Source organism: Sinohyriopsis cumingii, chromosome 8, assembly GCF_028554795.1.
Source record: "Sinohyriopsis cumingii isolate HCF-2022 chromosome 8, ASM2855479v2, whole genome shotgun sequence".
NCBI classification, from domain to species: domain Eukaryota; kingdom Metazoa; phylum Mollusca; class Bivalvia; order Unionida; family Unionidae; genus Sinohyriopsis; species Sinohyriopsis cumingii.
This window is the reverse complement of record NC_142968.1, coordinates 122,719,829-122,745,688: the sequence shown is the minus strand read 5'-3', so window position 1 is coordinate 122,745,688 and position 25,860 is coordinate 122,719,829. Positions and strand designations below refer to the sequence as shown.

General features: G+C 35.4%; 1 protein-coding gene across 2 annotated transcripts in view; it reads right to left on the bottom strand.

Moving 5' to 3' along the window:
• LOC149794552 (upstream stimulatory factor 2-like) overlaps positions 1-25,860 on the bottom strand; it is a 48,724-nt gene that overhangs the window by 17,264 nt on the left and 5,600 nt on the right. Inside the window, exons 2-7 of one of the 2 annotated variants that reach the window (XM_089968822.1) lie at positions 22,923-22,987; positions 17,748-17,855; positions 12,887-12,981; positions 11,326-11,485; positions 9,685-9,819; positions 778-878 (exon numbers count right to left, since the gene is read on the bottom strand). In XM_089968822.1, the coding sequence (XP_089824948.1) occupies positions 778-878; positions 9,685-9,819; positions 11,326-11,485; positions 12,887-12,981; positions 17,748-17,855; positions 22,923-22,987 (664 nt within the window). The remainder of the gene's footprint in view (positions 1-777; positions 879-9,684; positions 9,820-11,325; positions 11,486-12,886; positions 12,982-17,747; positions 17,856-22,922; positions 22,988-25,860) is intronic. The other variant, XM_089968823.1, reaches the window with a different exon arrangement.

Sequence of the window (25,860 nt, the reverse complement as noted above, 5' to 3'; positions counted from 1 at the left end):
AGTCCTGTCATGACCTCGACAACAACCAATCATTTTAAAATAAAAATGGAACTTATTTGCATGGTTGCTACTAATTTTGAATCAAGGTCAACACCTGGTGTTTACTAAAACGAACAGTCAAGGTCAAACTATTTTCTAGAAAAAGTATCATCTCTAGTGAATAAATTTACATTACATAAGCATGTAATGAAAAATATTTTTTTTAAAAACTGACAAACAATTAAACTGAAAAAAATATATTTTAGATCAGATATAATTAAATCAACTATACATAACATATAATTATGTCTGGTCATAATCATTAATTAAATAAAAACAACAGTGTGAAGCCCAAAGCTCTATCAAAACATTGCTGACTTCATTTTCTGCAAATGTTGGCATTAATGATATAATAATAACCTTAGTTCTGGACATATATTAATAATAAAATGGGGCTGCTTGTGAGGGGTAAATTTTTCATTTGTGCATTAATATGTTTACCGCTGGTCATGTTAGAGGGGTGGCCTTTCTTGAGGGGTACTTTTGAACACAAACTCATTGGTGCCAAGGGATTCTAGCTGTAAAGAGTGGGCGGCCGCTGGTCAAGGGGCGATTCATGATGGGGACCGCTGTATCATGTTTCATAAATTTCAGCAGCGAATATACATTTCATACTATTCCCACAACCAAGCAGAACACTATACCAAAATTTGGTGGACATTAAACATTAGTTACTGTAAATCTATATCATACATTCTTGTTTCTAGGATCCCACAAGGAGATAAAAGACTGACTTACCCCAATTTGTCCTTGTTTGGTGTGTTCTTGTGAACATTCAGGGACCAATTTGGAAAGTTGCACTATCCAGTTGTTTATTTTATCTCGACGTCTTCTTTCCACTGAAAAGAAACCAACTGTTACAAATGGGCAGATTTTTTATAAGATGAATAATATGGTGGTTTCATAGGAATGTTTAAGAGGGTCAATCAATCATTTATGTCAGAGGTAAAAAAAAAAAAGGCTGTGCTTCATATAATTTCTTTTTACATTCTCAAAATGATCAGGTTGTGTTTTAAAAACATGATGATTAACTTTTTCATAGTTTCTGGAAGAAGTTTGATGGTCACATTTATGCTATCCCTTTACACTCTGTGCTTTTGTTCATGTTGGACATTTTGTTTTTACCGTAAGAACTTCATTCTTCCTATTTTTGTTCAGAATAATGCATCTGGGTTTTATCTCAAGTGAAAACTTGATTATTAAATAAATGCAGTTTTCATATACTTGTTTAGTTTCTGAAAACAAAATAGATATTGCACTCTTGGTTAACCATCTGGCACCAAATGAGCACAAACTGCTTGAAATTTTCAATGCTTTTTGATAATTTCACAGAAACCTACCCAACCATACAATTATATTACCTGCTACTGCTAATGTACACATTATGCCTTTTTGCATAATCAATTTAGAACACGTGAAATTCTTGGCAAAGAAGTGACAATTTTCAGTGGTTTGTCCAGGACAAGCGAATTTTTTGTCCATGTAAAAAAAGTCAGACAAATGCAGAGTTCTGATTCCCAGCTAGCATATGCAATATTCTCTTTCGGATAATTAGTTGCTTTCATAGCTAAATTACTCAAGTAAAGGTTAGAACTTTCAATTAAAGTTGTTTCAACTATATTAACTGCTACCAGCACTCAAAATAGCACAATGCTAACATGTGTACAGGATGCTCTGAGCTTCAGGTCAGTTTACTCAACATAGTACACTTTCCATCTTATGCTCTTACTAAAAATAACAACACGGGTATCCAGTATAACTTTGTTACTAAAACACTTCAAAATAATGAAAACAGTCATGTTCATAGTGAATATAGCAGATTTGAAACTCAAATAACATATGGAGACCAAAATGATAAGTAATAATAAAAGACAAGACTTGTAACTTAAGAACTCTTATAGCCCTAAATTTCTTAATGGTATTCACATTAATAACCAAACCTTACAGTAACATAGGTCTCATTTTTTGAGGAGACACTTAACTTAACAATGACTTATCACACATCATAACAAGTTGGAAATGTGAGATGCAAAGTGACAGAAAATGGTAAAATATTTTAATCTTATGTCTGGCTGAACTGTTGTACTCAGACCTGATCACTAGTAATTTCAAGACTGTTCAAGTTCATAAATACATTTTTACACCATATATATATATATATATATATATATATATATATATATATATATATATATATATATATATATATATATATATATTGAATAATCAAATTTTGTTCAAATGTCCATTTTATAAGAGCTACTCAAGAATGCCTAGCATAGGGAAAACCACATTGATTGGTCTAAATAACAAATGATTCCATGTCATGATCTCAATAAAATTTTGACCTATCAGCTGTCATCTCAACATTATGTGCTTTATCAATACATTACTATACAATACATTGAATGGAAGTTGATGGGAATCAGCAGAGACACTTAAAATACATTTCTGATGCAAGATAGCAACACATTTCTTGTAAAAATGTAACTACATGCTTGCAAAAATATTTTCCAGTATTTTCACTATAGTACAATGACATATCAATAAGGTGTCAATCCTGAAAATACAGATGACCTGGAGAACGTGTAACACTTATTAACCTAAAGAAACATCACAAACTTCCAAAACACATAAAGATATGATAGTTCCTTAAAAAAGCAAACCTTGTCCCCATTAATATGATACCTAGATTAAAGGCAAATACATGTACCATTACAAAATTGTGGGCAAGGTGTGAAACAGCATCATAATATTTTCATCTCGTTCACTTATTTTAGTTGGAAGCTAAAAAACTGAAGGAAGCTTCTCTACAACATTTAATACTAAACAAGAAGCTAAATAGGGAAAAGTATTCAATAAACTGATGTATGTTAGATGTTATTATGTTAAATTTCAGCATGTCTGACATGGTACACAATGTAACTCTTCATCTACTCAGCCCTGGGACAAGAAAATACTAAAGTTTACTTGACAAAGCCAATTTTTTCCTGGTAAGGACAAGTGGTCTTCTTGAGCTTTGTGCAGTATACAATTTTTATTTAACTGTTAATCCCTCAAGTGCTTGCCATGACACTTTGTTTTTTTGTACATCTCAACCTCACCTGGCAGTAATCAACATCACTTGACCCAATGAGGGTCTAACATGTTCAAAAGACACCTGTCTGATTGGCATCATGTTCATTTCAGACATAGTGGCCATCCATTCAGGAATGTAAGTGATAACAAGATTTTTATTTAGGACCAGCTATACTTTATATGGAGTCCTTCATCAAAAAAGTCATTATTGTCATCCATTCAGGATGAGTAGTGACAAGGTTTTCAAAATGTCCACCATGACAGCCATACTTGATCTCTTGAGGATGTCTGACCATTTAGGACCACTCAGACATCATTTAAAAAATCCATTAATGAAAACACCATGTCAATATAACCATTAATTCTGGAGGAGTAGAGTTAGTAAGATTTTCAAGAGCAATGCTAGAGTGGAACTTAAACATGTTGTTTTCAATATGACCATCCACTCTGAGAAGCAGAGATAGTAAGACTATCAAGAGCAACGCAGGAGTGGGAAAAAAAACCTGTTGTCAATATGACCAATCCATTCAGGAAGAATTGCTGTAACAAGATTTTCAAGATGGCAGTCTTAGTGGATGTAAGATTAGTATCAAATAAAACATCAGGTAAAATGTGTTTGCAAAATAATGTGGCAATCCTCATAGTATTTTTGGAGGAGTAGTACTAACAAGCTTTTAATATAGAAAGCCCTCCTTAAACAAGACTCTAAAAATTCGTCTATATTGAGAAAATGTACATTAACAATAAATATCTAAGAAGTTTATGGTAGCCAGACAGGGACAGAAATTATGGACTTTTTACACCATTATAACCCTCTCAATTCATCCCAAGATGGGAAAGGTGGGAGGAAAAAGATGGTGTTACAAGTATAACAGTGCCTCTATCTGAATCCACAAAGAAACAGTGCACACAAAAAACAATTTTGTTTGGTCTCTTAGAGCAAATAAAATTTTGTGGCAAAAAATATATTAAATCATGATACATTAGTTCCTCGCAAATCCAGATCTCTTAGTTTAAAAAACAAGATGTTAGCCACATCTTTAATCTTACAGCAATATGTTAAAAGGCTGTCTGCATTCCAAGGTGGCAATTACTGTCTCCCCTTCAAAAGAGAAATTGGCACTCTTCAAGGGATGTAATAGTGGGAAAGGCAGGAAGCCAAAATTAAAGACACATTATAATCCAAAAACTGGTTTCTTCTTCAATGATGCTATTCAGTCATAGTAAACTGGTTGAATTGCTAAGAGAAAAGGTAATCAAAATCCTCTTACCTTGGAATTGGCCCTGTGTCAAGTTTTCTAATGTACATGATGTGGCTTTGAGTTTCATGTGAGATGAAAGCTAGGGTTAGCACCTGGTTTATGCATGAATGTGGTTTTAGGATAATACTCACTCCAACAAATATACTGGAAGTAGAATAACCGGTGTTGTTATAAAGCTGCTGAACAGCCTAGAAAGTTAGCCTGCTGATATAGATCCCACTTGTCAAACTTATCCCTTTGGGATAAAAATCTCAGAGGTATGAACTACTAAAGCTTGGATTTAGTCAGCAAGGAAGCAGTAGCACTCAACGCATTGCTAGTGAAGACCACCCTAACCCCATAAGCCAATATGCTCAAGAACTTCATATGGTCTTGAATTAACTCCTTGTCAACTTGGCAGAAAATCCATTGCACCCAGGCTGACAGACTGATTGTTCTGAAAACCTTTTTTCTCCTGAGGGTATTGTTTCATATGAACCTGATGTACAGGTTCAGCAACAATGGGTTCAGATGGGTATATGCATTTAGTGATGTTTGAACAAACAGCAAAAAAGTTGAATATTTCTTGGAATCTCCACAGCTCTGTTTTATGGATTGTCAATCCATGATTTTTTTCAATCTGAGGTGATGAATAAGGATTAGACTGAGATGCTGCCAAGTTTGATCTAAAGGTGGGAATCTCTCCACCCCCCAACTCCTTGTCACCAGAAAAAGGGTGAAAAGAAAAAAAAGGCAGGAAACAGTCAATGTACAAAATTTACCAAACACTTAAATATTGGTCCTCTTTCTTCCTGTTCCACTGTTAGGGCTCTATGAATTTAAAATCCTCAAAAGATGTCCCCTCTCCTTGTATATGCATTAATTGTGGATTGTTTTTTCTTTTAATCAGTTCCTTGTATGTGTGTGAATATGATTCTGTGTTGAGAACCCCTTTCGGTCTGTTTTCTTAAGGGGCATATGCACTATTAGCTAAATCTGCTTATTCATTATGATTGTTATGTACAAATTTCCCAAGGTATCTTCTTTTTAATATCTTACCTCCAAAATACCATTCTTCACCAAATTAACTCTGACAAATTTTCAACTTCTTGTATCAGTATTTTGCTGACTACTATTACAGATTTTTTTAAATCTCATCCATATGTATTTCCATTCAATTATTGTCATATTCTGCTTGGTCAGACAGGGGTATTTTTAATGAATAATTACATGTATCTTACTTTTAATTTCTGTATAGATTCCTATTCAATTTATCTTAACCCTTAAAGTGCCATATAGTATGTCATACAAGATCCCTGAAATTTTGGAGAAAATAAATTTAAATTGCACTCTACCTTTAAATTGCCTTTATTTTAAACAAATCCATTTCGAAGTTTCCTTTACAAATTGCAATGTTAAAACTATGACAGAATGCTTGTTCCTGTAAAAACCAAAGTTAGTTTAACAACTACTTCATGTCAAGCTGAAGTACCCAGCCACGTACACAGTTGCCTAACTAGAAACACATTTTGTGACAAGTGCTACAAGACCTCTGCTGGCAGTGCGACTCAAGTACATGAGGGGTTAACAGTTAAATAAAAACTGTATACTGCACAAAGTACATTTGTTTATGCATCGCTTTGACCTAATTTGTGGAAGTTTGCACAAGGTCCCGCACATTAATCAGTTCCTGGTGATAATGGTTTTGCCATATGATTATCATGCATTGCTCGTGCCTTGGAGTGATGCTGTTTCCACACATGCATCAATAAAACAAATGCAATGCCGACTGCCACTGAATACATAGGTGTTCTGCCGTAACAGGGATTAATGCTTAAAAAGGTTAGTGTTCAAAAGGATTTAACACAATGGAATAATAAAAGAGGGATTATACTTACTGTCTAGATACAAAGGTCAGTTGAAATATATTTCTTAATTAGTAGCAAATGGCACAATAAACTGACTGAATAACAAAGTGGACATTCCAGTATGGCCTTTTCAGTCCAACTACAAAATCAGATCTTAACAGCTCTATGTGAATATCTGATGGACAGCAATAAGAGGTCACATTCTGCTGACCATCTGGTTCACCAATCAACAGCTTTCAATTTTTGTTAAAGTGACACATCATTTAGAATATACCATTACAAGCGACAACTCTCCCTGACAAAAATCTTCAATGCTTTATCTGATTTTCTCCTTCAATGCTTTTTCGATACACTTATGAACTTACGGTCTTTCCATCTTTGGAAGGTAGGTGGTGCCCTTTCATGTATGTTGACGTTCATGGTTGAATTTTCAGTATGCAGACTACAGATAGGCACATAGTTATATGTATATGCAATTCTCACTGATGAGAAGATATCAACAATACTTTCAAAGAGACTACCTGTTGGTTGCAATGAGTTTTATCCAACATTTTAGGCCATTTAATGCTGGATCCATTTAACTTCCTTTGATTTCTACATGAATGATTTGAAAATGTTACCAATTTCGTGTTTCAGTTACACTTGGAAGACATTAAGATGTTGTCTTCAAAACAGTAGAAATAATTAATTTCCTCATGCAAAAAAATCTCATCTAGAAAAAATCCAAGCATTGGGAATAAGGTTCAATACCAACAAAATCTATCACATTTTATTTCCTGCAGATGCAAAAGACTGTTGCAGTCACAGGTACTTGTATTTGTTAGTGAAGAAGGAAAACTATTGACTACATCCAGTCCCATTCTACTGTTTTTTTTAACTTATGCTAGACGATAAACTTGGGCAGTTTGAAATCTGCCCCATCACTCATTCTATGCTAATTTCATTTATTCCATCAACACCTTCTTTCACTAGTTAAATATCTCTGCACAAAAGAGAAATTCAGAATTTGTTTCCCCATGTACAATTTAAGGAGAGATGATTAAAGAATTTTACTTAAGGGAACCCCCCCCCCCCCTTTATCAAAGAAAAAAGGAGGGGAGGAAGAAATGGTCATAGGTCAATATTTATCTAAACTTCAGTATGTCTTTCTTTCTTCCTGCTCCACTTTCTTATAGCTCTACTGAAATCAAATCTTTGACAGATGTCACCTATAGTTGTATCAGCATTATCTGTTAATTATTTCTAAGCATACTCTTCTCCTTTTTGCATCAATATTGTTCTGTGCTTCTTTCTGAAAGGGCATAGACACAGCTTGCTTTGTCAGCTTGAATATGCTGGGAAACTAATCATTGTGACTGTTTTGCACAATTTTCCAGAGATCACATATATTATTGATTGGATACAACTGCTCCAAAACAGAATTTTTCACTAGCATATACTTTCTTTGATAAATCACAAGTTTACTGACTATTATGCCAAATTTCTGATCTGTTCCATACTGCGGCATCAATGCTTGTGCAGACAGAGCTATTAAAATAAATATCTGTACTTCTTAATTCAATTTTTTTTACTCTTATTTTATTCAAGTTATCGTAACCCTGATATGGATACATATATATGGTTCTGTAGCATATGATCCGCAGGGCGAATTTGATTAATTAAAAAAATTGAAAATTGCATTACACTTTTAAATTGTCTGTATTTTAATTATGCTCAACATTCTGCCCTTTGTACATATTTAGTTTCGAAATATCATTGATAGGGTCATGCCGTCTATTTGTTGTCCATCCAGCATGTACATCTGACTCGTATGTAACACCATTTCAGGCTCAAAATCATTCACTTGTGTCTCCATTAATGCTTTCCCAGCTCCAAAAATCTGACATACTTCATAGATTTCTGATTGGTGGTTATTGTTTAACCTGGAGCGTAACAAGCAATAAGAACAAATGAGAATTCAATGTAACATATTTTTATGTGCAACACACTGGTAGCGTGGTTTTCAAATCAACCATAGGAGTCAAGATACAATTCAAAGTAGAAATTTTGTGTGAAAGTGGTTATGAAATGATGACTAAAGTACTTCAGCAAACATGTGGAACACATCTGGAATGTATAGTATATGCTGAAGATACTTCTGGGTTAAGATAATTAGCATGAAATGGGGGTGGGGCACAGATTACAAACCATGTCACTGTGTTAACTTGTAGACAGCAAGTAAGTATTCTCAAATAATCTTTTTTGTTTTTACTAATAAACATGAGTGCATGTGACTGCAAATGCTGTTTCAGATGGATTATAATTTTACAGAATAACAAGGCAACTAATAATGATTATTTATGACTGCTGAAAACTATTAAAAAAAAACATGCATATGATAAGTATCGTTTTGTATAGATTTTCCATCTCTTGTATTGATAAGCATATCGTTTAAGCAGAAGAATCAATGCATCGATATATAAATGAATCATTTCATCCTAATCACAAGGGACTAAAGCAAGTTGGGTCAACTGAGAGGGCATGCAAAGCACCATCACTGTATGAAGCTAATTCTATTAGGTTTTGTAAAGGGTCAAATGAGACGGCATGTAAAGCACCATCACTGTATGAAGCTAATTCTATCAGGTTTTGTAAAGGGTCAAATGAGAGGGCATGCAAAGCACCATCACTGTATGAAGCTAATTCTATCAGGTTTTGTAAAGGAGATTCAGTGAGGTCCTGGATAAGGATTCAAATTTGTTTGAATTCAGCGAAGCCAGAACCCAAGGTGTAAATGATTTTGACCTATGCAGATCAGAGTTGACCAATAAGTCTGAAAAGTCTTTATCATGATCAAGATTCTTTGTGCCATGATGATGGAAAAATGTCAGACAGCATGGAACAGAAGCCCTAAAAGTAATTGGGGCCAACATGTTCCACATAAGCAGCCAGAGAAAAAAGTCAGCTACTTGTGATACAGAGGTACTCAAAGGAACAATGTTACTGACTTTCCACCAGTCCATAAGACAAGCCACTTTCCCTCATAAGCATGTAAAGTGGTGGACCATCCTGCTTGTGTGATCCTTTCCAAGATCAAAGGGTTAAATTGTTTGTACTTACCAACCTGGAGGTATTGACATACCTCCGCAAACAGGGTGGTAACACATCAACCTAACTCTACTTTCTGGTCTTAGAGTTCCAATGTTGGTGTGCACATTGCAATACAGCCATCCAGATCAAAAGATGGCTACAAACCTGCAAGTCCTTCATGTCAGGATGCTCTCTCCAGAGTTTCAGTAAGAACTGGTCTATTAATTTTTGAGAGCCTAAAATCAACAATTGTCAACATATGCATGACTAATGATGGACCAGGCCATAAGCCTATAGGACTGGTAATCTTAAAAAGACTAAACCTACATAAAAAGGATTGTATTTATGGGCAGAAGGAAAAAAAACAACAAAAAAAAACAACAACAAACCTTCATTATGAGTGGCTCGTCTTCTGTCATCTCTACCAGTACGACCATCAACCTTCGGTGAAAATCCTGTTCTGGGTGCAATATTCCTCTGTCCCTGTAGCACATCTTGTGGGGACATCATCACATAAAACTGACCTAACAACAACATAAAAATAAAGAAATATTTCAGCCAAATGTTTTTAATTTAGGCAATATACCTGCATCCTTAAATACTTAACAAGTTCCTAAAAGAAAGGTTTTCGTTATATCTGAAAGCATTTTAGACTCCTGATAATTAGAAATCGGTACTATACAATGGGCCCTGCTCATTACAATCTGCCAGTAGGGTCTTGAAGAAAGAACTTGTGTTGGGAAACCAGTTAGGAGAAGATTCCTCTAAAAATGATGACACAGAAGCTTGAAATCTAACATTTCCAAGTTCTCATCAATACAAGCAACAACCCATGCATAACAAGGACCATAACTCAATACAAAATGGAATAAAGAAAGAAAAAAAAAAACATAAAAGGCATATCTAGACTGATGAAACAATGCTGATTTCAAAATGTTACAGAATATGTTTAATGGTAGACATGTTGACTATAGGCAACATTCAATGTAAATATATCAAGTTTACTGACATAAACCTAACTCCGACTAAAATAATGTAAAGAAAAAATCTATAAAAAGCACACCAGGACAATGTTCTTAACAAACTGCATCAAAATATTCTTGAGCAATGATATCTGCAAGCAACATCTGAGGTTTTCATGTGAAGATGTAGTTTTTCCAAGGGAGGTATCAAGTGGGTTCAACCAATGTGGGTATGTGAGAAAACCTGCTTGCAGCCTCTTGTGATAGCTAAATTGGATGTCCAAGGGTTGCCATGTTCATTTAGGCCCAGCTAAACTTTGGGATGAATGTTCCAACAAAGTCTGGTCACAATTCTTGCAGTGGTTCAGGACATGTAATGATAAGAAATTTATGATACAAGACAACAGATAGAAGGCTGTCACATAAGCCACTCTGGTTATGAACAGCAGAGCTAGAAAGGAGTGTTTATGCTAAAAAATCAAATGACAGAAGTGCCTTATGTTAGTGTATGAACATCTAAAATGAAAGGAACTTAAAAGTTAAGCAGACAATTTAGCATCCATAAAAGATGCAGAGTTTACCAGTACATTGTTCATGACACAATCATATCATGATATCAACAAACTGTCAATATGGTCACAATGGCACGTGCAGAGAACATGCACTCTTACTATCCAGTGGTCATTATAAAACAATTTGTTTACCAGATTCAGTAAGAACTCAAGATTATCACCTGAGCACATGTTTACAATTAAGGGAAAGCAAAATCTGTCATCAAAAGAGCCACATCACTAGGTACAAATAAAAATATCTGTATCGCAAGCCACACTTAATGATCTGGATGGATGTTTGTGGTAAGCCTATTATCATTTTACACTCTTTGGAACTGCAAAGAACAAGCTCAGAATACTGGTTACAAATTAGTTTCAGGAAGGAATGTAGCTTTAACAAGTTGTAGAATGGACACAAAAAACGTTAACAGATCACCATGCTGCCAAAGTGATAAATAAAATAAAAAAACATTCAAAGCATCAAGGCTATATCAAGTACAATGTGTAAGGAACACACCTCCTGCCGCTGTGACCTGACTCAGTGTACCTGCCACATCTGTGCCCTGCGAGTTCACATCTCCACCTCCAACTGACACAGCTGGAAAGTATGTAAACCTTGTGTCAGGCTGGTTATCCGGGGTAGGACTCCCACCGTTGTACGGGCTTTGGATTACAGCCTAGAATAAGAAATGATGAAAAAAATCTTGTCAAAATTAATCATAAGACAAACCCTGAACAAAGGTTTCATCAACCAGACAGCACATGTCAATGTGGTGTTCACTTCATACCAAAAAAAAACAACACTGTCACATGATTTATGCCTGAAGAATAGCCACAGCCCAACATAAAAGTCAAAATCTCTAAAATGGGGTGGGAAGGGTCAGAGAAAACTCAATTTAAAATGCTACTGTAATTGACCTTCAAGCTTAAACAACATTAGGACCCCTAAATAATTTATAAGATCAGAGTAAAAAATAACACCATTCCTCTGCATTGTCACCATATTTAGTGAATTTCCAGCATGAAACTTCTCAGAAGACAAGAGTAACAGGCAGATGGCTATGATCAAAATATGCATGATACTTGCACCATGGAAAATAACACAAGATTAAAAATATCTACTTATGTATAAAATTAACACTTTCTAATTATCACCAGGCTTCTGAATGAGAAAAACCTACATAACAAGAGAGCAGGAGAATGTGCACACTATAACATAGTTAATATTATCTGTATTTACTATTGAGAAATGCTTTCTCCTCCATATAAGCAAGAAAAAAATCTTCACAACCTCATGGTCCAAGCTCAATGGCAATTGAAGTCAAATAGTGGGTTTTAATCTTTTGTGATTTCACTCTAACATGCCAGCTAACTGAAAGCTGAATTTGCCTTGCCTCAACACCAACCCCTTGCACAAACTTAATGTTAATACCGTCAGTAAATATTCTCTTTAACATTACTAATCTGTTTTGAAACTGATGCATAAAGCCATTACTTCATAGCAATGTGCTCTCTAATCAATGCTGGTATTAATTTTATAGCTTATTTTACATCTCTGAATATATCTGGACCAAAATGATTGTTATAGAAAATTGATATTGAGCTACTACAAATTCTTTCATGGTTTTGTAACTTGAATACGCGCATGCCACGTTTCAAAGGAGTCATTTAGCCGGAATACCTATGAATATGCAAAACTAACACCCTTCACTTCAGTTTAAAAAGATCAGTTTGATTTGCACATCAGGATTCTACACTCTTTGTTTTGTACAAGAACCTGACGTTTAGGTTTAGTTGGATGCAGTTTCATCAGCAAATATGCTTATTTTAAATTAGTAAAGTTATTAACATTTTTTTAAAAGTTTTATTAATATTTATTGTATATCAATATCACATAAAACATACAGCAACTAAAACAGTGTCAATGGGGTATTTCTTGACATTCTAAATTCTGGTCTGTTGCTAAATTCTCATTTAGGGAGAAGAGAGAAGTCACTGCCTAAATTTGAAGAACCCTGCAGAGTTTCGGCATCCTGAATCACTCTGGATACTCTGGATATTCTGGGTAATGAACACACCTGAGCTCCTGCTGGGAAAGCTGCAGTTGAAACTACTTGTGTTGCTTCTGTGCCATCCTGAGTGGCCACCTGCACCACCCTATATGTCACTGGACCTAAGCAAAAAAGGGGAGAATGGGTTAGTCTTTTTTCTGATCTTCCCAAATCACAAACAAATTGAAATAAAATTACAGCTGTTAATACTATCATGGAAAAAGTTGTTAGCTCAAAAAGGGAAGCTAGCAAGTTAAACATTGGTTTTTAATGAGAATTTAAAAGCTAATTTATTTCAGTTCTTTTAGAATAATGCAACTTTCCACTTTCTTTCATAACATGTCCAGGAAAACTTTTGCATTACAAAAAGGTATTTAGTAATAGCAGATGAAAAATGCAAAATATATTTCATACATGCAAACATGAAGATTAATGGTAAAGCAGCAAGTTTTTGAGTCACCTACTTTTCAAGTTAAAAAAAAGTATATTATAAAACAGAATGAGCACAGTTATGCAAAACCAATGCTCACAAGCAGAAAGAAAAAATATCATCTAAAGTACCAATTCATCTCTTTATATTTTCATAATTCTTGTTGATGTCTATTAATAAAACTGTAGCACTTTAAGAGATGTTTAGTGGAGCCAATAAGCGAAGTAAATTCAATCGTATGGGTTCAGTGCAAAATGTGGAAAAGATTTTAATTGGGACAAAAGTGTCCTTGAGATAAGAGTACAGAATAGACAGGAATCATTTATATGTCAAAATTTTAGAAATAGTCACTCGGATACCCGTCAATTTCATAATGACCGGGTACCCAATCAAAGGGAACTTATATTAAATGTGAACCTGAACTGCTCTCTTGTACATTCATACATGTAAACCATCTGAGAGGTATAAGCATAATTATTACTAAAATGAGTGTCAAAAAGTGCAATCTAAGCATAAAAAGAGTAATCTATATATTACACAACATAATTACAGAAAACTATATGAAAAATGTACATTTTTTCTGCTACTTACCTGGATCTGCAGCTAGTTAAAATTCTTGTCACAAATTGGCTAAATCCATATAGATTAGTATGCAAATACAAACACAAAACAAAATGATAAATTATTTATACATAACATTCACTTTAACTAGTCTATATCACGTTTCACTTTGATGAAAGGTCTTACTTAAATTCTACATATCGTGAATGCTTTGTTACATCCCTGGCAAATTCCTCTTTCAAAATTTGTAAAGCACTATTGATTTGTTCTTTCCTGATGCAATATGTTCTTCAGTTAACAAAATCACCCTCCTCTAACATATTTTAGTCATATAATGTCCAAGAATCACATTGATAACGCCCATTGCACTTAATATTTGGCACAATGTTTTATCAATATAGACTGGTCTGCTACTGAAGTGTGCATCAAGCTATAATGAATATGCTGCACATGGTTTCAAATTCAAGAAATCTGTCTGTTTTCTTGGAAATGTGTCATTGTACAGTTATAATACACAGAAAGTAAGAAAAATGTTTAAAATACCAAGCCAAATGGTCACATGTCAAAAATACAAGATCAGTAGATGGAGGTCAATGATAGATCAATGTCACACGACACAAGCCTTGAACTGTACTCGTTACTCTTTGTCTCGCTTGCTCCTGATGTCACTAGATATAATCTTTGATCAGAACTTGGAAACATGTTTTGGTTTTTTGTTTACATGTGACTAAACAGAAGCCTGTTCTTGGCAATGAAAGCAGGAGGCTTCATGAGCAATACTGATCCATCTTGTTGGAAATGCATATAGATGGTCCACCAATAGGAAATGTATTGCTAATTTGCCTGCCAATTGCCAAAGTAGTGAGGATGCAGGAATTATATGATAGGTGAACTAATTAATGCTCTTCAAATGGAGTCTTGTTCAACCAGCTGAACAACTATGACAAATTCCACTTGGGCAATGATCTAATGTCATAGCCAGGTCAAATCCAGATGAATAGAAATCAGATAGGTCTTTGGTTTGTCTGATATCCATCTTAAATAACAGCAGTGTGCCAGAGATTGTGGAACTGTAGGTTTAATTGTGATTGCTGCTGTTTCTCATCAAAGAGCCCTAGAAAGTTGGCTATTAAGGTGTAGATGCCTAAATTGGTATAAAGTGCTCTTGTGCCCTCCAATGAAATTATATTCCATTGCCTTTGTATGGCTCGAAGGTGGATGCCATCTCACTTTAGGGATTTTCCACCACTTCTTGGGAGAATTATTTGTTTTTAAGGGCATACTTAATAAGGTGTAGATTCAGCAACTCTGGGTTGGGGTGAAACATCTGCCGTCAAGGCTGTTTAAGGCAGATGAGGGAATATCTTGACTCCTGGCAATCCTGTTGCGAGACCGATGAGGCTTGTAAAATATTTCCCATTTGCATAGAGTAATCAGGATGAGGAAACACTCAGATTATTTTGATTCCTGTATCATGTTCAGAATCTAAGGTGTTGGAGAATTGTATACATTTGACCATTACAATATACAGAATGCACATCGATAAGGCCAATCACAGAACTTTTAGAAGAAGTTTGAATAGGAACATGAAATCATGCCTCTTGCAGGTCCACACTAATTGCATAGTCTCCATATGTGGATGGCATTAGAACCCATCACAAACCCAACAGCATAACCAAGTTGATTGAATGTGCTTAGGTTGATGACCAAGTGATTAAGTGCTGCACTGTATCTGGCCAAATGCTTAGTAGATGCACTGAAAATGATACCAAACCCCCAGGAAACTACTGTGGAATCCCAAAGTCATCATAGTAAATCTTCCCTATTAGCAACAAAAGATTGGAGCCTTCTCCCTACCGAGATCTGCAATAATGGGAGTGGGGCATATATGTATGTCATTTGAGACCTCCCTTCAACTCTTCCACTTAGTTCATGAGAACTGTGGCTTTACGATGGTTGTAAATCAGTAGGACTACTTCCCATTGGATACGCTCTAGGGGCATCCCTGCAACCTTTTGCTGGCTGCCTTGCAAATCCCTCTACTGCAGCTGAGACTGAGGGATGGTGGCTTGTTGCAAATTCCATCAACCTAATCACAGGGGAAACCAGATGATGAAATTTACAAGTATAGCTTGGCCATGATGGTCTTGAAGGTTGAGGTAGAGAGCATTACACCTCATTCTACCTCTTTTAATTTCATAACTGTTATTACGGCCATGGTCATAGTATGCTGTGCCCCTATGTTATGAAGTGAATCATTCTATAAACATCCTCCCACGTATTTCTGGTGAGATTCAGGGTAGGGGAATGCAAGCTGTATTCCACCTATTGAAGATTATCATAGATATTAGATGCAACATTGATCCCATGATGTTAATAATCAACTCATGGGTATCTAAATGGAAAACACAGAAGGGATTTGTGAGATAAAAGGTCCACAGATGCTTGGGACTGATAACTGATAATGTAAGCAGTCCCAAAGTATCAGTATATTGTCAGATTGAAGAAGCAATCGAAGGTAGTTTCTTCCAAAGACAATGATCACCTGATGTAAAAACAGTACACTGGTAGGTGATGTGGAGCAATGAGGACAGAACTCCAGTGGGATTGGATGGAAAACTTCAATACAAGCCTGGAAGGTGGAGTTTCACTAATGAAAGGGAGATCTAATAATGATGAGGGAACCCCGAGTTCTAGTTTTATCGTTTATGAATTACAGTAGTGAAGATCATGTCTCCTGTGCTACCTGCAAAGTAGTTGGAGAAGAATGTCTATGATAGTGGCCCATTATGACTGCAGCACTTATGAGTCAGATCCAGTTACTTCTAAGGTGCCATGAAGCAGAGTCTCTTGGTGGCAGAGGCTTCAGGGCGAGCAAAAACTGAGGTCCCAAGATGGACATCATACGCTAGAAGTGTCACAAGGTTGTTGTTGTTCTAGGGTTTAATGCCATTTTTCAGCACAAGATAGGCTATACATGGCGGCCAGTATAACTGGTGGAGGAAGAACCCTGGAAAACCCAGGGAAGAACCACCGACCCACGAGAAGCTACTGGCAGGCTTTCCCACGTACCCACGCTAGCCGAGCCTTGGACTCGAACCCACGCAGACAGAGGTGAGATGGCAGTGATCCGGAACGGTGAGCGCTTTAGACCACTCGGCCACATTGTGTCACAAGGTACTATGAAGGTAAGATCGATCCATGAGGGTACCTATATAAACTGTATGTCTTCCACAGGATAGAGTGATCTATGACAATGCCTGTATAGACCAGATGTCTACCACAGGAAGAACTTAGCAGCACTATGTGGGTTAGTCTGCTGTAAATCTGGTTTCATGAAGTGGGCTTTTGGGTGTGACAGCAATAAACTGGGCATTGGATGCAGGAAGTGATTAGCAGCACTCAGAATTGGACAAGTTCATTTTCTGGTGGTTGATATAATATATGATCAATTGTGGTTAAGGCACATTGTGATTGGATTTACATTACAATTCTCATGAATAGGCAGTAGACAATTACAGCTGGAGCACTGTTTTAAAAATTAACACATGCAACAGGTGATTGTCTCACCTGTTTGAAGAAAAAGACTTGAGACTAATCAAGTGAAAGGCACCTCCACAATTATTCATATGAAAGCTACAGTGACCAAGTAGTTAGTACATAAGACTTGCCATTTGCAGCTTGGTTTATATGGCATTATGTGTCCTTTGCTATGGTACTTGACTAAAATTTCCTAAGCACAACATGCTCTTCCTGTTTTTTGGAACCAGATTTTTAATTTAAAAAAGTGGCAGCTACATATAAAGCAGCATTTGGACTGAAAGGAATTTTTTTTGAAAGTCTGCTTAGTACAGATGTTTTGTCCCCAATAAACAATTCATATCTTTATCATACTACCTTGCCCAGTGTCTGCACGGAACTGGTACTGGATATTGGGATCAAGGCTGAGGGTCCCTTGTGCAGAGGTTACACTGGTAATTGTATGTGTATGATCCTCAACTCCATCTGCAAAAAAAGAAACCAGCATTGTCAGAGGATACCATATATGGGAATATTTCCATATTGTAAAATCTTCACAAATTTATTATTCTGGAACAGTTCACCTGTTTCATTTGTATTACCATGCTTTATTAAGGAATAGTATGATATCCTCCATCTATTTCTGTCTGTCCATTGCCACATCTCCCCATATACACTGAGGGTAAATTATCAAAACATTACAGTTGTAACACAATTGGTATGACCACTGCAAGAAGGGTCATCATTGACTCCAATCAATGATCTGAGATACAAGAACTATATTTACAATTTTTTTGTATTTTCAGACCAAACTTGTGCTAGAAGAGATGTAATTCTGAAAAACCAATTTTTCTTCGAGTAACAATGATCCCCAAATCAACAGGCCTCTTCCATACCTCAGTATTTGGTAAAGGTATATGGTCGAAATTATAAGCTTATTTTTAAATGCAAACAAATCTTTTTAAATAAGTGACAGTGTTGTTGACTTTTTTCCTCAAGAACAAGAGACTGCTTACCCAAAGTGTGTCTGTGTATAATTTGGATTTGTTATGTAGCTTTCACAATTTTTCAGTCAGATAGCTATGTCTGCAATGTGGCAGTTTATACTGATGTCTAGCACTAGAGCATCATGCCTCAGACATGTGGTATGATGTCCCACCCAGTTACATTATCCTGACACCAGGTAGACCAATCCAACCACTAACCTCTTAATGCTGAGCATCTTTCAGTCATATTGCTATCATGCCTGCAGTGTGGTAGTTTATAGTGATGTCTAACACTGGGCTATCATGCCACGGACATGTAGCATCATGTCCCACCCAGTCACATTATCCTGAAACCAGGCTGGCCAGTCCTAACACTAACCTCTTAATGCTGAGCACCTAGCGAGGCAGTTGTTAGTACCATTTTTTAAAGTCTTTGGTATTACTTGGCTGGGGTTTGAACCCATGGCCACCCACATCCAAGGCAGATGCTCTAACCACTAGGCCACCGGAGCAGTGAGCTTAATCTGTTCCTTATGTGTGTACGAATATTGCTCTGTACTGAGCAGTCAGCTGTCTGAAGGGGCATATACATAGCTATCTTAACCAGCTGGAACAAATATGAAAGCCATTCATTATGGTTGTTGTGTACATTTTTCCAGAGCTCACAGGTACTGTCTTTTGGATACTTCTGCTCTAATATAAGATTTTTCACTAACATAAGCTTTGCCAAAGTTGAACTTTTCTGAATCAGCACTCTAGTGGCTATTATGCCAGGTCTATGTTTCCATTATGCTGTATTAGGATTTCTAATCAATTGATTCCATAGTCTACTTGTTAAAACAGTGGTGTTTTGATCATATAAATATCTTTACTTTTTAAATTCATTTTCAAATTCTTATTTATTAAATTTATCGTAACCTTTAGGCTAGGGCTATATAATTTTGTAGTACGTTATCCCAAAGGGATAAATTGTGCACAGAAAAGAAATGAAAAGTGCACCCTACTTCTAAATTGTCTATATTTTAATTTGGATTGCTTGTCTGCCTTTTCTACATTTGATTTTGAAATATTTTTGCTCAAATGAGAGGTTAACAATCATGCTGTTTTTGTCCATCCAGCATGTACATCAGACTCGTATGTAACACCATTTTCAGGTTCAAAATCAGTCATTGGTTTCTCCATTAACACTTTTCAAGTTCCAATAATATGATATACTTCCTAACTTTAGAAACTAAATTGCCTTAACTGCTATGAACAGCCAGTATTTGATCAAGGAAAACATCATGTAAACATGAACAACGCTGGCAATCAACCATTTTGAGTCTTCTAGCAAGCCCGTATTATAAATGCACGTATGTAAAACTTCCTTGTCGCAGGGTTCAAACTACAAAAGAATGCTTGTTACAGGACCCAATGTGCCATTCAAATTTAGTTTAACAACCATTCATGTTAAGCCAAATAAACCATACGTTTCAGCAGCTGCAAAACATACACATCATAACAAGTGCTCCTATATTTCTACTGGCTTAGCTTTTGTTGTGACAAGCACTTTAAGGGTGAACAGCTGAATACAATTCTGTACTGCGGAGATTACATTTTCATATGTGCATCCTGAAACTAATTTGTAGAGTTTTCATGCATCACCGCTTTCCAAGTGCATGGATTCATCCAAATTTTGCATGAATCATGTGATTGCATGCCCTGGGAGCATATCTGGACTACCGATCATCTACAAAGTCAGGGAATAGTATACAGTGGAGAACCTGAGTTACTATGCAGAAAGAAAATAGTGTATTCAAAATGTTCAGATGGTGATTCATTTAAAAAATAAGCACCCTTCTAACCTGATTGAAACTATACTGACCAAAAAGAACTTTAGGAATCCAAGGTAAGACCATTGCTTCATATTTCTGTTAATTGCCAAATACTGAAACCATCGTGATATTATACCTAAACTTCAACATAACAAATTCTTTTTAGCAAAAAGTTTTTCATTTGTGCGATTTAACATGATCACAAGATAGAGTGTGACCCCGCTATAGCACGCTTCATTATAACACGAATTCGGATATAACATAGTTGTAGTGTGGCTCCCGAAATTTCATATATATGTATTTTCTCATACACAAAAAAAATTCTTTCTTAAAAGTCGGAAAAAACCCAGTAAAAATGTATTATCATTTTGGGGATAAGAACGCATATGAATAATACAAGACGATTGTGGCGTGGCTCCTGAAATTTATATGTATTTTTCTTGTACACGAAAAAGTAGTTTTTTCATCTTAAAAGTACGAAAAATAATGTGTAAAAAGTTTATTCTGGGATCATGTAGGGCTTCGCCAATGTAGCAAATTGGATTTTTTTCCTTACTGGCGACAATATACCATCTGACAATTTTTTGTACTGGCGACTTTATTGGCTGTTTAAACTTTTATATACAACCATTGGTTTGGAGTGGAGAAATTCAGATGCCCCATGAAAGAAAGCTGCAAACTGGATATAAAATGCACTGAAATTTATCAAATGTTACATAAACAAATTCTTTGTCCATACTGACAAACCATCTAAACTGCAGTGTTATATCATAATCCGCTTATCTTGACATCTAGCATGAGTCATGTATGTTGTGATATATCTGCTTTTTTGTTGTTGACATTTCTGGTAACGGAGATCAACTGGACGAGGCATCGTCTCATAATCTATCTTTTGTCAGATTTTCGGCCGCTCGCTAGTAATTAATATATTTACATAGACTGATATTTGTATGTGGATGGTAAGTAAATTCCTCTTCCTTTCACCCAGAATTAAATCCTTCAGAACACTCACATTTTCTTTAATAATCCCTGTCATCAGACCAGAACACCTGCGTCTCTATCGGACGTTGATCCTTTGTTAAACTTATGACGCATGCGTGGAAGGCAAGGCAGCATCACGCTGCTACCACAAATGTAAATCAAAACAACAACAAAAAAAGAACCCATTTTACTTATTGGTTTATTCAATAGGCAGGGAGGAACAGTAACTGGAATAGACCAAACAACGGCCAATTCCTTTTGAAAAATGTACCCAGATAAAATAGTTTGCTGAAATTTCAAAGGAAACAGATTACCTTCGAAGCACCAATTGTTATGAAAACCTACTCAGCAAATGGAAAAAAAATCAGTCTCAATCATGCAATACAAGTATTTGATATTGCTGCCACAATAAGAAATGGGCATTTGTTTGGTTCTCCAAAGCTGTCCATTAGCGGTGACTTCAATAACGCATGCACCTTTCATCAAAGAAAGCTGACTACAATCTTCAATAAAAACAAAGAACTTTTCTTCAAAGGAAGTCAGTACCAAACTTAAATAAAAGTAATGGAATCTGATGGATCTTTGCATTTTCCGACGTGATTGGAACACATTAACAGTGCTGTGAAAGTTTCCCTTTTGCAGAGAAAAAGTTTATACTTACGAACACTACCAACGGCGACTTAAAACTCAAGCTAACTTTTACCAACTTGGTACGTACTGAAAAGCAAATGTGCTTCGTCATTCATTACATGACTGTGCTATGTTTTTCCACTGAATTCAGACCAGTATAACCTGTGACAAAATTATTGAATATTTTAAATGCATATTTTTGTATTGAGGATTTAATATATATGATGAGATTCACAGGCTATACATTAGACATGTATATATAAGCAGTATTCATGTATTTGTACCAATTCGTGGTTTTATAAATAAAGTAAACTATTATATATGCTGTTTTCACTACAGGTGTATTTCTCATTTAATATGCATCTATTTAAGATGGTAACTGTGCTGATGAAGCACATATTTTACTGCCCGCATTTATTACCTACCCCCCATACTATTTGTTTGGGGAACATGCATCATTTTCTTCAGCTAACTGACCGGGTTGCTTATAACACAGTTGGGTTCTATGGCTCCCAACTACCATGTTATAACAGGGTCACACTGTGATATCTGCTTAAAAATGCTAACAAGGCTTTGCCCTAAATGTCCAAAACACTTCAAAATATGTAAAGTTGCTACAGTGGACATCTACATATAAATACAATGATTCACGAAAAGGTTTACATTTTTGTGGTTTGTGTGCAGTCATGCTAATCAGCTTCTCCAGATGTCTTATTGTATATGACCAAATCAAGATGTCCTCTGTTGGCGAATTAAAATATATTTTTTTTTAATTCTTTAAACGCAAGATAAAATGTTACAATTCAATAAACACAACATAAAATGCAATAATTCAATCCTTGAATGAAAGTATAATTATCTACACAGACAAATTGTTCCCAACTGGTGAACTTTCAATAACGTAACAGCTACTGTTTGTTTCCTCCCAATAATGACCACTCATTTAATGCATGCCAGAATTTTGAAATATAAATTTAGACTACACCTAAACGATCTATAAATCCATTAATTTTGTCCAAAATATAGTCAGTATTTGACCAAGATCAAGTTTTCACCTCAAAAGATTGAGATATCACCTTACAATACACTGGAAAAAGTCCTATAAATGAATATTTCCTAAAAACTTGAGAGCTACAAAATACCTTCAGTGTGATGTGTCAGCTGTACATGATCATCAGATCCTGTTGAATCATTGGTTTTGTCTTGGCTGAAATGAAAACATAAGTGTCACATAATTATTATTATTAAAATTAATACAGTATGGGACAGACCTATTAAAAATAATATACCACTGATATGTCATAATTAAATTTAAGCTCAAATCTTACCCAGTTTGGACCATTCCTTTCTCCACCTGTGCAAACTTTCACAATTTTGGAAAAGTATCGATGTAAAGAACTACTGCAAAGTGAAGTCCATTTTAATTTTGAGATGGCGCAGGCTGGTACACATGATAAGGTGCACCAACTTTGCTACCTCATGCACATTAACTGTATGCAACATGCAAGATATCCACAATTAAAAATTTTCACAGAATCTTTCTTTTTATTTTATCTTGTTTTTCTAACTTGCCTTCCTTTTTATTCGATCTGGGTGGTGTTTAAGATGTCAGTACTTTGTAATAAATTTGGCAATTTACCCCTAATTTATAACTGTGTTTAGAACTTAAATTATATGTAAAGGAGAACTGCACAAAATACAAGACTGAAGCTACAAAACTGTCTTAATCATCAGAACATTAATCATGCCTTATTTATGTATAAAATAACAACTGTAGATTAACTACATGTAATTCTGCATCGGCTTTATTATACAGCTCTATCTAAGTAACAATCTCAAAGTACCTGATTACTATTACTTCAAATGTGCTTGAACATCTAAAACTTTTACCAATTGATTAAATTGATTTAATATATACCATCATATGGACTTTGCTTACAGTTAAAAATGTTTTTACACACACTGACCACATTAAATAATTTTTTTGTTGCCTTTATAGCTGATTTATATTTTATTTATAAAATGTTCAAATATGTTACTCATCTTCAGCTCTGATGATTATTATTGCAATAATAAACAGGAGTCCCTTGAAGAGACTGGTGCTCCTGTGGCTAATTAGAATTTTCTGAATTCAAGAATATTTTTACTTGTTAACTGCTGCGTGTTTAAAACAACTCAGATAATCTTCATTATTAACAAGATTTTCAAATTAGCTGCTGTTGATGTCAGCTTGGCACTATTTTTATCTCGCACCAACACAACATAACAAGAAGTTTTGGTGGAAACTCCAAGTGGATATTAATTTCTGCTTTGAAGTCACAACAACAACTTTCAAGATGGCTGCCAAGGGTGCATTGCTAAATATCACATTGGCACCAGTTTCACTTAGGAACATCTAGACATCATAAGAAGTCCTTAATGAAAGGAATCTCAATACGCAGAGCCTTTTTTTCAGGAATAGTGATAGCATAATTTTCAAAATGGCCACTGAAGGGACCATTGCAGCAATCTGATCTGCACCATTTTCATTTAGAATATGAGTCTTTTAGAACAATGATACCATACATGCCAACCCTGGCGAGGAAAAAACATAATCCAAGTGGACAAAAAGAGTAATCCGAGCAGAAAAAAGAGTAATCCATATATAACATGATAAAATTTCAATGAGCATATGTACAAAATGATTTATGTATCGTTCTGGACTTTTAACATCAATTAATGCTTCAAGTTTTCGTATATAACTCTTTGAGCTTTAAAAAGCAACAGTCTCTCATATTGCATTTTAAAACACTTTGTACCAACTGAGACTATAAATGTTTTGCACACCAGTAGAGCACTAAGTGCTAGGTTATTACAGAGCCTGGATCTAAATTCAGTTTTACTTTTCTTAACAATGCTGAACAATCTCTCACAGCCAGCATTAGAATGGTAAAGAACAAATATTCCTTTCATAACCTGACAAAGAAGAAGAAATTTATATTTTCCAGTTATTCGGTCTTTTAGCTGGCAAATAAGATGAAAAAATCAACTCTGTCCCCATGAAGTACATTGCCAGGTAGAGTGTCAACTTGATACTTCAGGAGTTCTCCTTCTAATTTATCAGCAGCCTTTCCTGCAGCATGGTGCATCATATAACACAGAAAATCTGATACGAACAATGAAGAAGACATTTTTCAAAATATAGAATGCAACTCCTTTATGAACTCCAGTCATCGCTGATGCAGCATCAGCTGAAAACCCCATACAGTTCTGCCAACTTATATTTATTCAAAGCATTATCAAGCAAATAAAAAATTGTTTTTTTCCAGTGAAATCTACTGTTAATTCTGGTAATGAAAGAAGAGCACTCTGACTTTGCACTTTTCATTGTCAAAGTCTCTTACACAGACTGGGTACAACGTTTTGTCATCATAATCACTACATGTACTTCTGTCTGTTGCAATACTAAACGGCCCAATTTTCATGGCTTCTGCAATTTTAAGTGAAGTATCTTCTTCTAAACAACTAACAATAATGGATGATTTTGTTCTTGCACATGCATATTTTCTGCAACTTTGGAATCAGGAAACATCCATTTGAACAAAGGACCAATGTAGTCTTCTACTGCTAGGGGTAGTCCGTGTTCTTTTAAGAACTCTGTATATAACACCTCTGCATTAATAAAATTTGTGTCCACAATTTAGTTCTGCTGTAAAAAAAAGTTACGCTAGTACTGGAGTTAGTAAAAGGAGCTAATTCAAGGTTTTTTGGTTCTACCACCATGACCAATATTAAAATCCTTTCCACACAGCCTGCAATGGGTGTGAAGCTGCCCTAGAATAGAATGCTGTAATATGTAATTCATGTATTCACCTCTGAATCGGTTTTTCATCTTTTCTAATCCATCTGTGAAATTATTTGAAAAGCATTTTTGCTCTAACACATGCATCAACTAGAATAAATCTGACTTGACTTTTAGCACCAAATACCTAGACTGGTTCTGCACCAGATATGAATTTGAACAAAGAATCTGTAACCAAAAATTACAAGTTAGAAAACCAGTCTGTTCTCTCCTAACTAAGCCATACAGCTGCTATAAAT